This window comes from Atractosteus spatula, chromosome 16, assembly GCF_055471065.1.
Source record: "Atractosteus spatula isolate fAtrSpa1 chromosome 16, fAtrSpa1.hap1, whole genome shotgun sequence".
NCBI lineage: Eukaryota > Metazoa > Chordata > Actinopteri > Semionotiformes > Lepisosteidae > Atractosteus > Atractosteus spatula.
In genome coordinates, this window is record NC_142721.1 from 9,040,069 (window position 1) to 9,056,793 (window position 16,725).

General features: G+C 36.5%; 1 protein-coding gene across 1 annotated transcript; it reads left to right on the plus strand.

Annotated features, from left to right (window-relative positions):
• Positions 1 to 1,732: 1,732 nt before the first annotated feature.
• Positions 1,733 to 16,036, plus strand: ovch2 (ovochymase 2). Its single transcript, XM_088935114.1, has 24 exons — positions 1,733 to 1,817; positions 2,223 to 2,320; positions 2,693 to 2,790; positions 2,966 to 3,138; positions 3,564 to 3,659; positions 4,511 to 4,662; positions 5,237 to 5,432; positions 5,776 to 5,805; positions 6,029 to 6,119; positions 6,549 to 6,682; positions 6,763 to 6,903; positions 8,213 to 8,343; positions 8,764 to 8,857; positions 9,206 to 9,337; positions 9,745 to 9,825; positions 10,527 to 10,710; positions 11,213 to 11,288; positions 11,387 to 11,579; positions 12,584 to 12,726; positions 13,377 to 13,542; positions 13,832 to 13,936; positions 14,874 to 14,973; positions 15,253 to 15,392; positions 15,897 to 16,036. Exons 1-24 carry the CDS (start codon positions 1,733 to 1,735, stop codon positions 16,034 to 16,036), a joined length of 2,979 nt encoding a protein of 992 aa, XP_088791240.1.
• The last annotated feature ends 689 nt before the right edge of the window (positions 16,037 to 16,725 follow it).

Here is a 16,725-nt window from a genome sequence, read left to right on the forward strand (position 1 = left end):
AGCTGGCTGCAGAGTGGAAGGTATCTGCACAGGGATCCCTGGTGCTGCAGCTCAGTGATGCCATATTTCCTGTACGAGTTAACGGAAAGATTTCTGTGTTCCATATAATTTAGTATATGATGCTGTCACAATACCGCATCTCATGAAACAACCAGGCTATCCAGTAGGATAAATAGAAGTGTTGTGGCTTCCTTTTAAGGATTTAAGATGGATTTAAAGTAACAAGAAATTCCTGATTACCACACTGTTTAAAACGTGAAATTAATACACAATGTGTACGTACAAAATCTCCAAGTGTCTGTCTTGTTATATGTAATATTCAGGGCACAATTTAATTCTGTGTGGGTGTTACAAGGACTGCCCATGTTTAACTGTCTGGTAAATCCAGTACACTGAAATCAAACACCTTGAACATGGTCAAATGAATTGATTCTGGGTCAGTTGCTTTATTGCTGTTCTAGCAGTGCTCCTTTTAAGAAGCACAACAAAGGAAGTACACTTTCAGGTGGAGTGTGTTCTGCAACGTTAGACAGAACAAGAACAATGAGATGCTGTTATGGAAACTACCTTCACTGTACCAACATAAAAATAACTACATAGTGAGAGAAGTTAATTGTTTTCATGTTTTACTGAGGACTGAAGGAAGAAAATCCTGTGCATTCAGTTCAAATGATTCTATTTACGCTTGCCAAGATTGCGCTCATTACAGTGGTAATAGGAAAATGGAGGGATGTAAACAGTCTTGCTGTACACTCTTGTTTCCTGTCCAAAGCCTCCTAAAATTTTAACTCAAATGTCAAAGGAAGAGTCATCAAAGGAAAACCTTTGTGCTGAGCATGTTTAAGTGCTGACATCTGTTTTACAGTATAAAGTGAATCACTCGGAGAGAATGACAGTAAAACACGTGATACCTGCTTATGTTATGTAGTGAGATGACCATATTGATAAACAACAGCAAACATCATTTCCCATACAGGAGAAAATGGGTTTCTAAAATTGTTCGATTGTAATCATTTATGTCAGAGCGATCTGGTCATGCCCCTTTAGCTGCAGTTGTTATAGCTTTTTTGTGGTTTTTCAGATTCAAGAATGCAGAGGTCACAAGTGAGTGAGCAGCTTGTGTTTCTTTGAAATATCTTTCTTTTATGTTTCATTTCTTGGAATGTTGTAAAGCATGTATGACCAAGCCATTGTTTCAGCAGGACTCCTCTCTTACTATTGTCACGCTAAAAAAAAATTGTAATTAAAATGCAGAAAGCTTATACTTTCTGAAAAACAATGTACATCTTCAAGACTGGTTTCTTTTTGATGCAGGTTTCCAATACAGAGAAAAGATATACATATTAAAGAGGTGTTAATGCCAAGATTGAAAACCCAGCTTTACGCCCACTCTTGAATCACTATAGTGTGCATCTTAGCACTGTCCTCTGACATGCTTCATTTTCTAGAAATTCCAGATGTTTTTATAGATCCTCTGAAAATCAGCCATATCATTTCCCTCAGCTGATGACAATAGCTGAATTGGAATGCCTCATATAAGGAGCCTTGGGTGGCGTTCTGCTTGACTGAAGTTATAGCACCTCACTGTGCTCTGTTTAATGCCCCGTGTCCTGGTTAACAAATAACTTCCCCTCCTAATTAAATGATGCCTGCTCTCCTGCTGGGAGAAGTATCCTGTCTTCCCCTATAAATGCACAGCCTTTTTTCTAATTGGGTTCAGCACAGAAGCAGGATGGATGGTGCTTTAGTGATCTACTGTGTTCTTCTCTCATTGTTCTGTCCAAAGACTTTTACAGCCTTCCTGCCCTCTGAAGAAGGTAAGCTCAGGTTTAAAAACTCAGAAAAACCCTGTATCAAATTGCTTGAATTCTCAGGGTTTTATGATGGAGAAAATCAACTGTGAGATATACATATAAAAGTTTTAAAATTTTTGTACAGGCAGCACAGCAAAAATATTTGCTTTCATAAGCATATCAACTTTCATAAGCATATCAACTAATTTATACTTACAAATACTTTGAGATCTGTCTTTGACATCAAATCCAGTTTCGCATTACACGGTACTTGTATAGATCATTTTCATTCCCTCTTTTTGACCTATTGCTAATGCTAACCCTGTCTGAAGAAGGGTGGTTGTAGAATCCATGTCTTGCTCACGACTTGCTGGGTGGAAATCTAGCTGAAACTAATACCTGTGGTGGCTGGCTGTGTTGTTTTTCCAGGTTCTAAATGTGGGTTTTCTAAAGTGAACCAGCTCTTGGACCAGTCATCAAGGATTGTTGGTGGGAATCAGTCCCAGTATGGTGCACACCCATGGCTGGTATGTTTCAAACACCATGAATATCACCAACGTTTATAGACCGGTGTTACGTTACCAGCTTTGACAAATGTACAGGATGTTTAATCATTTATTGAACATGTTTAATACACATAAAACAGAATTAGGAGTCTTTTTAGATGGTTATGTCTTCTAGAATTTTAAAATTTTCTGAGTTCATTAATATTCATATATAATATGAATGCTTGCCCTTCAAAACATAATAAACAAGAAAGGTGTACACTATGAAATAATGTGTTTCATTTCTCTTACGAATTTACCAAATTGTAATCATAACAGAATCTTAAGAATGATAATGTTACAGTGGTAGGGCTGATGCAATACTAATGCTACAAATTTAGAATTTTTTCTTAGGTTTCCATGAAATATAAAGGGTCTCACTTTTGTGGGGCAACAATACTCACTGATCAATGGCTAGTGTCTGCAGCCCACTGTTTTCCCACAGCAAGAAAGTAAGTAAACGTTTGCTTGCAACCTCTATTGATATTCTCCTGGTGTTAGTAGACTGATTTAGATATGATAATAATACGACCTAAAGTTGTAATCATCTCTTACATTACATTGCCTTATATTGAATTTATGATTTGTGATTTCAAAAGTTATTCTATAAAATCATTATTTCTTTAGAGATTTTTTAAAGAATATAAGAGTTGTTGCTGGAGAACATGATCAGACATCACTGGATGCTGAAGAGCAGAGTCTAATGGTGAAGACTGCTATAATCCATGAATATTACAAGCACTCCAATCCCATGAGCTATGATATAGCTCTTGTGGAGGTAGATGGCAAGATTACATTTGGTAAGACCTTTTTTCTTTCATTGAAATGCAGGGTGCCCAAAAAGTTGTGTAGTAAGAGTCAGGGGGAAATCGACAAGAACATGATGTAATTTTCTTTCGAATTAGAATTCATTGCTATTGAGATCTTTTTAATTACATCATAATGGCGTACCAGTAATCTACCAGTAGATTGACCATGCTTTCCATTAATACCCTGTTAGAAAGTTATTGCAGTACAGCTGAAGCCTTTTTTTGGAGATAGTGTGCCTTTGACCACAAAATCACCATGATACTCAGATGATTTGAACAAAGCAAGAACAATATCGGCAGTGAGATTTCTTGAGTTATTGTGACAGACACATTTAAACCAAGAGTAATTGCAGACTGCAGAATGTTAAGTTCTATTAAAAGGACTGGAGTGTTTTGGTGACATTATCTTTTTTCAGGTGCACATGTACAGCCAATATGTCTGCCCCTTCCCAGTGAACTTTTCACACCTGGAACCAGCTGCCTTGTGAGTGGATGGGGACGACTGAGAGAACGTAAGGAATTCTACAAAACCATGTGATGTCCTTTTTATAATAACTGCTTAATAGTTTTAGAAAATAATGGTTGTTCAAGACAGTAAGCCAAAGAATATAATATCTTACATAAGAATAATGCAACACCACTGAGGAAAAAGCTTTCAACATCATTCATAAAGATGTAGATAATCTTATAAATCAATCGGCAGTTTGAGGACTGTGTTCAGAGAGGGCTTCTCAAAAACCAAGCTGCTGTTTTTCCCAAAGGACTGAATGAAGAAGGGTGAATAGTGAAACTGCTGCACTCTCTGTGACTGCAATTTAACTCCAGGTATCAAGGTTCTGAAAGTTAAGACGGTTTTACCTTGTCTTGCATTAGCGAAACCTTCCCAGTGTGCATACTTATCTTAAATTATCCATGTTTGACTGTGAAGGATGTGTCTTACAATAACAGGCTAAAGTTTTCTATACAAATGTCTTGGTTCTCTATAAACTTATAGGTTATGTGACGGTTATTTTTGTGTTGGATGTCATGTGACAGTACTTAAGTTTTTCAAAATCTGCAATTGCTGTTGTTACATACAGCTCAGAAGTTGACACACATAACGAAAAACTTTCCTGATAGTAAAATGTTATAATGGGGACACAAATACTAAATGACCAAATTTACCTTCAAATCAAATTTTTCATCTGAACTGACCTTCTGATTTGATCATTTTCAAATCAGATCATTTTCATTTGAAATAACCTTCAAATGCAAAAGAGTGTAATCTGTATTAGTGTCAACAGATTTGAATATGTATTTTACTTACATAGTAAGAACCATGTAAAAACAGAGGAATAAATATTTACCATCTTCTTTCATTCAGGTGGCCCCCTACCTACTGTAGTCCATGAGGTAGAGCTGGACCTTGTTGAGCAGGACAAATGTAGGTTTGTCATCAGAACAGTAAGGCCCAGGCAGAAGGAGTTCACGGTCATATGTGCTGGGCCAGAGAAAGGAGGCAAAGATGCATGCCAGGCAAGAAACCTTGATTCTACTGTGCTACTGCTGACAGAATCTCCAGAATGTTAGACTGTGCACTCAAAATCAATATACTTCAATTATTTTTTATTTAAATTGTGGGTATTATAGTAAAGGATTGTCATTTTTTTTTCAGATTTGTGTCACATTTATAGTTAAATATGTTTCCACACACAATCAATAAAACTTTGTGCACTTTATATGATTGTTGATATATTAAAGGTCTATACTCTGCCCTCAGTATTGTATATTAAAGCTTTTGTTGTATGACATGAAAGTATACATTAGATTAGTACTTTTCAGTTTACATGGGTTGTATTTTTTTTACATTTACCTTATATGTACTGTATTTTAGCTATGGAAATAAGATTCAATTTATGAGGAAGGCAGCTAAATGCCACAATCCAAACACTCTGTCCAGCATGTCCAGCACGTAGTCCGATTTGTGTAAGTCTACAGTATGCTTCACACCAGACACAGTATATTGAAAATGGTGATTAATTGACACAGTTTCTAATTTACCAATGCCTTTTGTCTGCATCTCTTCCTGCTTCCTCTCTCTCTGCTCCAGGGAGATTCGGGGGGTCCTCTCGTGTGCCCCAGGAATAATGGTCAGTGGGCCCTGATTGGGGTGACATCATGGGGCAGAGGCTGTGGCCGTAGTTGGGATGATAACACAATGAAACCCATGACCAAAAGAGGATCTCCTGGAGTCTTCACAGATGTAGTCCAATTTCTGCCTTGGCTAAAGAAGCAGCTAAATGAAAGTAATCAAAATATTATTTTTCATCATGTGTTATTAGACTATTATTTCTTAAGGCACTAAAATAATCTCTTACGAGAGAAGGCCTCAGCTGTCAAGTGCACCAGAAAACACAGGTTCTTGCCAGTGAAATGTTAGATGATTTTTGATAGACGTTCAAACAAACAACATAGTATCAGACACATCACAATTTTAAGAAGACTTACAATAAAGATTTACTCTGCTTTCAGCTGATAAATCCAATTATTTTTAAAAATGAAGACTAGCTAAAACTGCATTAATAAAATTTTCTAAAAGCTACACAAAAGTTTTTAGTTAAGCACTTTCTGTTTTCTTCTTCTTTTCAGGGATACAGCCAAACAAAAAATCCACAACAAGTAAGTTAATTAATGTAATTTAGCTAAAAGTGTGTTTTGTAACAATGCAGTCATGTAAACCAGTGACCATGGATGAGCACATGCAAAAATTTAAAATATTAATATCATTTGTTGCAAAAGCTTCATTTTCTGCATTATTGAAAATCTAAACTTTTAAATGTTTTTCTTTTCACCACATTAGTGGTGTTTCCTTGCTCTTTTACTGATTTCTCTTCTCTTCAAGAGCTATGCAGCTCAACAGATGGTATCCTGACAAGTGTGGAAGGTCAGATACACAATCCAGAAAAGCCCAATCGCTTCTATGAGAACAATCAGTAAGTAATGTGCGCAGCTCTATCTCTGTGTACAGTCTCCTTTTATTTAAAAATGTCTCTATTAGAAACTACATCTACTCAGAATTTCACAGCCTCAGAATGCTCCAGCATGCTCTCATTTATTTTCAGGCAAAGTGCACATCACTATTTTGCAGCTGCTTTGTGGTTAACACTGAGTTCATATGTCTTTTCAAATTAAGAAAGACAAAGTCACTCTCCATGACGTCACCGCTTGAAAATCCCATAATGAAAAGGCTGATATTCTGAGATAAATCATACTGAACCCAATGATTCTTCTGTCAGGTATTCCTCTTAGCCTGCAGATGCTTGTTTAAAAATGTAGATACTGTATATCTACAGTATATAATGTACAGTAAAATTTAAAGTATTCTAATTACATTCCTTAAATCAACATATATTCTTCTGCAGACTTTGTTTCTGGTCTGTACAAGTTCCAGCTGGGAAGTACATACTGCTGGAGTTTTCCAAGTTTGATGTGGAAAATGATACTCTTTGCAGCAGTGACCAGTTGGCAGTATTTGCTGGGACAGACAAACTTATAGGTGAGTATGAAGCAGTGCCAGCCGTTAGAATATCTCTCCTCCTCCTTCTGCTGGTTGATAATATTGTGATCTCTATTCAGGGAAATTCTGTGGTAGCGAACTGCCTACTCCCATCCTAATCAGCTCCAGCAGTGCTACACTCAAGTTCACGTCCGATTTCACCGGCTCAGCAGCAGGTTTTTCTGTGACATACAAAGCAATTGACCCGGATCCTCTTTTAGGTGAGTCTGCAACAAGAAACATGCAAACCTGTGAATTGAAGATGTCCAGACTCAGAAAATGTAAGAGAAAGCAGCTTTTGTCAAATTAACATGATACTATTGTAACAGCATGATTTAGTAGAATTCTGTTGCCTGTTAATTGTAGCACACATTGTGTGAATGCTGCACATTTACCATATTCTAAACAATAGATGGACCTCATTAGTAAGGCTTATTTTATTCCCTCACAATCCAAATGACTTAGGACCTTCTAAATAACTTTTCTGGGGTGTTGTTTTAGCTAGGGAGAATACATCAAGAGAACTCCACTTAAGCACCTGGGATCTGTCATGAACTAAATTCCTCAAGTGTATTCTCTGGAAAACATGAGCCCTTGGAGTGCTGCAGTGCGATCTCCCAGCAGAGGAAGACACTATGGTTACACATCACAGTAGAGCCCATGCACCTTTACTCTGCCTCCCTGTTGTGTTTCCTAGGAACCCATAAAACTGGAGTGCACCTGAAAGCAAAACAAATCAAAGACAAAGCTGAATAGCAATAAAATGGGCCTTCAGCTTGTACTTGAGTTTCAGTTTTATGCTACAAGGTGTCTGAGGGTATTGCTTTGCCCAAGAGTAGTATTTTAAGTATCAGTCATTTTCTTGACTATTAATATTATACAACAAATATGATCTAACAATTGAAGGGATACATGAAGTCACTGTGCAGTTCTGTGGGGTTTTGAAATATGTTTATTATAAAAGGCCCTCCAGAGAGACGATCAGGGGTACTGCATTGTTCTCTCCTTCCTCAGATGTAGAGATCAGGTGTTTCTTGGTGCTTTTCATACCTACATCCAAAATGAGCAGCCACGTGTGCTGCCATTAAAGTTGTGTTAGAAAAAGGGACTTATTTGGAGAGGTGTACGTTTAAAAGCCAGCACAGAAAGAACATTTCTGACTCCCAGAAATGCTAGCATTACACTGTGTTATGTTATCGCATACTGAATCATAATCTCAGTAGGTTCAAGCATAGACCTCTTTGCTACTGCACCACATGACAATTGTCCCGGTTTTAAACATGTCAGAAAACCTGCCTCTGCATCACCAATCAAAATTAACTTAATTTAATAGAAAATAATGCTAAGCTACCAGTGTCTGATATAGTCATTATCCATGTGTGGTACCAGAAATACTGTATACAGAATTTGTTTTTAAATGATGGTCCCATTGTCGACAATGTACTGTATGTCTGATGTTTTTAAATGCACTAGTTACAGTACATCTTATCTCGTATCATTCTTTAAAAGCTCTCCTTTGTGTAATTGTAGCCTCGGGCTGTGGAACAGTGGCAGTGCTCCAAGCGGAAGGTATTGTTCAGAGTCTGCACTACCCAGACCTCTATAACAACAATGCAGACTGCCACTGGATAATCTATGCCCCTGAGAACCATGTTGTTAAGGTAACATTACAGTAATTTAGTTTGTTCTTTGTTTGAGTTCTGTGTTAAAATTGCTGGGAATAGGTTAGCCAGCATCACCCCATCATCTTGATGGTTATTATCTTCTCTCTGAAAGTGGAGGAAAACAGATAATGCTTTGTATGTGAAGTGAATTTTAATCTTTCCTTGGACTGTGTGTGTTCTTCTCTTTAAGAAAAGCTAGTGTTTTCGTCTACTAGTACTTTAATAATCAGATTAGAATTATTGACGAACAAAATGTAAATGATTAAAGGATAGATTGTTTTACAATTTTATTAAATTAAAGTTTTTTGGCTGAATACTTACTAAAAAGGCACCCGTGTTGCTAATTTATTGGCGAAACAAGGAGAAAAAAATAATGTTAATTACTGGCTTAATGTAAATTAATGTCTTGTCTTTCAGCTGGAGTTTCAAGATTTTGAGGTGGAGCTGTCCAAAGAATGTGTGTATGATTCGCTGAGAGTGTTTGGAGATTTGGGAGGAAGAGAAGAAATAGGTACTAACATGGACTACAAAAAGCTGTGCATGCATGAATGATGAAGGACTTGGGATTTTTTAGTTTTTAAGAAAACACCAATATTTGGTAGTAATGAATAAAAATAACCCAAACAACAAAACACTTCTTGAATATCATTATACCGATACTTTTACGATATTATAAATGTACTAAAATGAAATTTGCTCCCCCGAATGAATACTTTGTTGCTCCCCCCACACACATTCTTTACAGACGTAAAAAATTATTCAGCATGGAATGTTTTCAGTGGGATGCAATTCTTACTACTTTGTATAACATGCAGATACAGTATTATACACTACAATGCTTTTAATGTTCTTTTTGAAGCAATATTGTGTGGAACAAGCATGCCGCCCCCTGTGTTAAGCTATGAAAATGTGATGGTAGTTCAGTTTGCCACTGATGACAGTAATTCCTATAGAGGGTTCCGTGCCACCTTATCCTTCATTAATGTGAAAGGTAAGTTTGACTACAAAGCTTAGTATCGATTGTTCTTATAACTGTTTATAACTACACCATGAATATTTTCGTAGCACATTGATATTGACATTTCCTTGATTCTATTTATGACTATATGATATTTATAAATAAAGGAAAATTATTTTAATTTTTAAATAAATTTCTTTTTTTTTTAATGAATACATTATCTTCTACCCTATATCTGTTTTTGTTTTTTGATTATTAAGTGTCAATAATCACCAATTACATATTATGCTATTGGGAAAAATATGCTATCATATAGAAAATGTCACGCAAATCTCACTTAATTCTGCACATATATAGCTCAAAAACATTAACATTTAAATAATAATATTTCAACGGATTCGTGAATGATTTATTTTACACCTTTTTAATAAAATCAACAGATTTGCATGGAGGAAGCCTCTCAGAATCAGAAGAGAAATTGACTGAAGACTATGACATTTCATTCCCAGATATACCCTTTGGTTTGTTCGTTTATCCTTTATATATTTCTAGATATACACTTGTACTGTATATACAGGTTTGGAAGAAGTTATCCACATTACTTTTCTTAATCGGTTTGTTGTGTGCCTTGTGGAAGCGCTGTTGTACATTTAAAAGCTATTCAGATCCTATATTCCTAGTAGCTTTTCTTGTAAATGTAGATGAAATTTGTAAAAGTAAATTTAAAAGATTCATACAGTACACAGTTAAAACAAGTATTTTGTAAAAATGCATTTGGGAATACTTTACTTGAATGTAATTTACTTATTCACCTCAAAGTATATAAAGATATATAAAATGCATCCTTCATTTTTCAGGTAAAATTTGATACATGACCTAAATTTATAAAAAGAAAGAAAAAATTCACAAAGAAGTCAAGCCCTTTTATGAAATTTCTTAAATATGAGTGTTTATAAAATGTTACTTGTACAGTCAATACTATGCTTGGCGAATTTCTTTATTTAACTCGGAGTTAATGTTTCAGTCCCGACAGGGACATTTTTCAAATCGAATGTTGGCTTTCTTACGTTGCTTGTGGGTACATACAAAGGGAGGGGTGGGAGGCAGCAGGGACCGTGCAAAAAACAGTTTTCTCTATACATAACTCTAATTTCCTTTAGTGTAAACTGTCTCAGCGCTCGGGGTGTGCCGAGCACTGGTGTAACGCTCGTGTCCTCTTCAGATGCGTGTGGAATTCCTCACGTCCCTGCCAGGTTTGTGTTCAGCCGAGTTATAGGTGGGGAAGAGGCCGTCCCTCACTCCTGGCCCTGGCAAGTCCATCTTAGCCTTCTCGATGAGCACATCTGTGGAGGAGCCATCATCCAGCCAGACTGGGTCCTCACTGCTGCCCACTGTGTGTATGGCATGTAAGCATGTGCATCTTGTCTGTTGCAGGTTGTGTGCGGGCTGATGTGTAGCGTTATTGCGTGGGAAAACAGAGTGCACTGTGACAGTTACTTCCATGAACACGTCCATTGTTTGGTTTTTTTTACTCCTAGACATAATTGACAAACTAACCTGCTATTTGGACATTTGAATATTTTAGGCGAAGCAGTGCTAAAAGGGTCTCAGTGTAATTTCTCAGATATGGCTCTATTCTTTTGAATAAAGATATGGTCAAGCTAGTTTTTTGCAACATTGGTTTCCTCCAAACAGTTCCATCAACCCTTTTGGTCTCTACAAGTAAAATTGCCTCAGTTTCAGAAGACAAACATAGCTGTACAGGGAAAGTGGCCTGCCATGGATAGCAACATTTCATATTTGTTTAGTTTTATATAAAACAACTCTGAAGGCATACATTGATTTTTTTTTGTTAAAAGCGACATCAAGCAGCCCTGGTTTTAACAATGTACTTTGTCTTTCTTTCAGTGAGAAGAAATACTCACACTTGCTTGTTGTTGTTGCTGGAGACCATGACATTTCAACTACAAATCCTGAAGAGCAGGTGAGGGGGCAATATGAATTATATATTTGACTTTTTTCTGTCTTACTGTACTTATATCTTATGCCGAATTAATTGCTGAATCGTATCTTTTTTCCCAGAAAAGACGTGTGAAAAGGATCATTCTTCACCCAAGCTACAATGACTCTTCGTTAGACTATGATGTTGCCTTGCTGCAGCTGGCCTCTTCACTTGTGTATAATAACTATGTCCGCCCAGTCTGTCTTCCAAACAAGACCCTGGAAGTAAAGCCCTCTGCCTTTTGCACTGTCTCAGGGTGGGGAGGTAAAATAGGTACAGAGCACTTCCATCCATCGTCTAACTGCTTCTTCCAGTTCAGGGTTGTATGGGGGGCAGAACTTACTCTGACAAGCAAGGCTGCAAGGCAGGCTACATCCTGCATGGGACACCAGTCCATCACAGGGTTGACACACTACAGTACTTACCGTCTGAGAGCTAGCTAAATAGCTAAATACCTGTATATGAGTATAATGACAATAAACTTGAACTTGAACACAGACACACACATAGTTATGGAGTGTGGCAGGAAACCCACATGAGGATATACAAGATTCATGCAGATAGCACCCTAGGTCTGGAACTGAACCCAGGGCCCTGCATTGCAAGGCAATGATGATAACCACTGTATCACTATGCCACTCCATTCTTAGAGTTAGGGCTAATGCTGCACAACATTTGTTTTGAAGAGATCAACAACAGAGAGTAAAACAGCTTTATTGGTGTCTATTTGATTTGCACCACTATAGAAAGTCATAGATTTATTATCTTCAGGTTTACTTTTGATGGAAATGTACAATAATGCAGTTAAAGGCACCATCTTTCAAGATAAAATGTGTAGAATATTACATTATGGGAGAACAAAAATGAAATTATTAACAAGACCCTTATTTTGAGGAACAGAGCAGGAGGGTGATTTGATTTTCTACTTTCAGCAAGGTGTTATTTTCTTGTTCAAATACAGCTGTTCAACTGGTGAATTAATTGGATATGGCCTCTTAGTTTTAAGAGCAGCAGTGAAGAACCAAGTATTAATAATTCAATAGTATGGTTATCGAGCAGTGACTATAAAGACCTTCAGAAAGAAACATAATACATAGATATTTTTCTTTAACTTACTTGGTTATGTAACGGGATATCTTTGCTCTGTTATTTAATTTATTTACCAGAATATATATTTCATTTAACCAGAATAGCAAAAACTGTAATCTGTATGAAACTAAATTTCCTATGAGGCATAATCCTATGAGACATTTACACAAGAATCTTCTCATAATGAGGTGGGCAATGGAACAGTACTCTGCAGCAGCTGGAGGTCCCACTTCTTGATGCCAGTGACTGTGAGCTCCTATACTCTGGCAGAATCACAGAGAGGATGTTCTGTGCTGGTTTTCCACATGAGGAGGGACATGACACCTGCCTTGTAAGCATGCCTCAAAATGTTGTTTTAGAAATGCATGAGAAATATTGATAGTATTTAGAAAAAATACATTTTTATTGTAGGTCTAGTTCAGGACTGGGCAAACCTCGTCCTACAGGTCCGGTGTATCTGCAGGTTTTTCTAGGTCTCTTTAAAGCAGTAGTGCAAGAGGAACAGGGAGAGTTTATTAAATGTTAATAAGAAGCTGATTCTTCTTATTAAGAGTTGGAATGAATGCCTACAGACACAAGCCCTCCAAGACCCATATTGATTCAACTGGGTTTGTTTTTAAACGTTTGTATTATGTTCTGCTTTAAAATATAGAGCCATCTGCTGTAGGCATCTGGGATTACACCTAACTAACAGGATACATACTGTAGTGTTGACTAGAGGCCCGTCCCTGTTGACATCTGTGGCGTATGAGAAGAATTTCATTTATCATTGCAATAGGGTGGCTCTGATTAGTTTGGGTTCTGCTTAAAAATATTTACTCTTCCTTTAAAATATTGGTTTTACATGAAACTGGAAACATTAAAATCTGTTATTCTTCCAAAAATGAAGATAAAACTGGAAATAAGAAGATATTACTAACAGTTTTTGACAGAAAAATGAAAATGGAAAGAATATCAAGCTTCATCAACATGCTTTGATAGGGTGATTCTGGAGGGCCACTAGTCTGCCATTCGGAGCAGTCTCTGCAACCCAGTTATTTCATTTATGGAATCACCAGCTGGGCCTTTGGTTGTGGAAAACTGCGCAAACCAGGAGTCTACACTTCAGTGCAGGTCCTCAGAGAATGGATTCTTCAACAGCTCAGTGGTGAGTTTAAAGTATCAGACACACTCTTCTTTTCTCATCTCTAAAAAAGAATACATGGTTTTTACTCAGTTTCAGTTTCCTTACGTGGTTAGTTATTGGATTAAATGCTGAGTGTATTTGTCTTATGTGGTCAATAAAATTGTATACATTTTAATGATTGTTATCTTGTTGTTGGTTTTGCCTAGAGAAAATACAGAATCTGTCATTTACTTGAGGTATCTCGTGATGCAGACAGCATGTACTGTATCAAACTGTCATCCTTACACTTTTTATTGTGTTTCTCATAAAGCCAATATGGAGTCAACAATCAGAACAGAAACTGAACCTAAGACTGAATTATCAAAGAAGAAGGCATATCTTGAAACCAATACGACACCAGAATTTTCTGGAGAAGGTATGCTTTATTTTGGTCCTGGAATTACTGTCATAAAGTCATCTCCCAATCTCTGTTATCTTTTTCATCTCTTTATAGAGTGCAGACTTTTTTGACAATGCGTTCTGTAGGATTGCCACATGTGTTAATCATGTTACTTATTCACTTAATACCAACACATCTGTCAAAAGTACATGATGAATGTGCATCATTCATACATTCACTTTTTGGACTTAGAACAAACTATACTGACACATTGTTAAAGCAGATATCATTGCATCTTTATAAGAAACAGCTGGAACAGATCGTCAAGTCCATTAGGCTACCAGCAAACTCCTGTGCTACAATACAGTAAATGGCCATATGTTTCACTTGTGTTTCTTATGTCATAAGAAATGTAATGTCCACTGCCTTCCCTGGTCATTACTGGAGTAAGCTTTACTGCTGTGATTATTATTTACAAGAAGAATGCTTCCCTATAAAGGTTCATATATTGCAGTTCTTCTTCCCTCTATCTTAAGACTGAAAATAAAAAAGACTGCTTCCAATAACTGAACTGCAAGGACTTTGTTTATTTAAAATGTACTCTGTTGTTGACCCATATATTTCATAGTCCTAATGTGCCTGTATAGAAGACTTTGACTGGAGGAATTAGCATGGACTGAGTCATCCCCCTCAATCTCACTCCCAGTCAACCTTGCACTGTTGCTTGGGGAATCTAGAGTCTCACTGACTAATAATGTGCTCCAGGAGAACAGCTGATCTGATGAGCTATAGGAATCTGCCTTTTCTCCAAATATATGATTTTTAAAATAATAAAAATCAACAAGGAACTCAAATTGTTCTCTTTTAAGAAGGGTATTTCTCATGCACCGCATAAAATCCAGTTGACCTAAATGCTGTTTTTTTATGCAGTTCAGTTACACTTGCAGCATCTTGACATTTTCAATGTTTTCAGATGTTCATTTCTCTTCAGGGTGTCAGGATATCATTTTAACAGAAAGTGAAGGAGAAATACAATCTCCAAACTACCCAAACAACTATCCCAATGACCTGAGGTAAGACACACTCACACTCAGTGCTCAGTGCAATGTTTTTTTCGTTACGCCAGCTGTTTCATTTAAATATTTTTTTTATTTTTGCAGATTTGAAAATTTAATGTTTGATTTAAATGAAGCTAAATATTTTTTAAATTTTGACAGTAATAGCATTTTTCCTTTTCCAGTTGTATTTTTTAGTTGAATGTGTTTAAAATGTTTACCTAAAGTATATATTTATTACATTTAAACTTTTTTGCAAGTCCTTCATTAAAAAATATTCTTCAATTTTCATTTTAGCTGCCAATGGCGAATACTTGTCCCCCAAAATCACTTTGTCAAAGTGGAATTCATAGAGTTTAATCTGAGTACCGATGGCAGGAGATGCGCTGATTTCATTACTGTGTATGATGGAATGGACCAAGATAAGAATTTTGAAGGTGGTGTTGAGTTTCTTCTAAAGCTTATGTGTATTTCAGCTAACCCCTTGATGAAAAATTAAGATAAATCTAGTTCAGTGTATTATTTTCTCCTGATTTCTTATTAACTGCTTTTTTAACATGCTGATGAAAAAGTGTCTTGACAAATGTTTTATTGGAATCAGAGAGGTGTAATTAAAAATAAACTATTTTACCTAATACAACTTTTATTTCAGCCAAAAGTTACTTCTCAAGAGAAAAATGTTGTAAAACAGCAGTGGAGATTATTTCATTGATAACTTCTTTGACCCTATCTCAAAGACTTAAATGCTTTCTTTTGTTGATAGAGAGGAAATATATCTAGTTTAATCAGCTTTCTGTAATATTATCTTCACACAAGTTTGCTTATCCTCCCTGTGGCGTAAGCTGTATTGAATCATTTTTTAGTCATTTTCATGCCAGTAACACATGACCTGTGACTTGAGTTTAATGCAGCTGTTTATTTACCCTTTCTTCTTCCTACAGCCAAATTCTGTGGAGGTATCATGCCACATCCAGTGCAGTCCAGTAGCACAGCTCTTACTGTGCACTTCCATACTAACTCCATTGGAACTGCAAGTGGGTTTAAACTGGAATACAGACTCTATGATTTAAGTCAGGGTTGACATTCTTTGTTTTCCTGTGAATGTTAAGTTAGAATCTGAAATACTAATTATAACCTAAAAATATATTCTCGGAACTTGATATTGATCAATATCTCCATGATAATATCTGATATGATTTAAAATAATCTTTGTTGCTCTTTTGATTGTGATTTTCTTTCCTAATAAAATAAAAAAACATGATTTTACAAACAAAACACGGATACTATAATTTAATATTCACTGTAATACCAGATACATTTATAATGCCTGTGTCATACTCTGCAAGATTCAGATTTAGACTAAATAAACCATTTTACAATGGCTTCATTATTTTCGATGTGTGTCTCCATTGTGTGTTTCTTATTAAATTATTTTTGGGAGATTGGTACAGGTACTTGAGCAGTATTCTGAAAGTGGATTGTTTTTTTCACACACAAAACTCTCTTACACTTTGTCAATGGTGTGATCTGTTGCCTTGTGAGAGGCATGCATGGTTATGGATCTCTGATACATTTGAAATGCTGAATCATGCTCTCACCATGAAAAAGGCAGGACTTCAGTCTCTGGGACAGAGCTCTTGGTGACAAATCACATATGTACGGTATGGTTTCCTACAGACACGTTTCTCTCACTGTGACCTTGTACAGATCAGGTTCACAGATTGTATAGGAAACTCTCCACCCACAACAGAATGGACTCTGACCACTGTG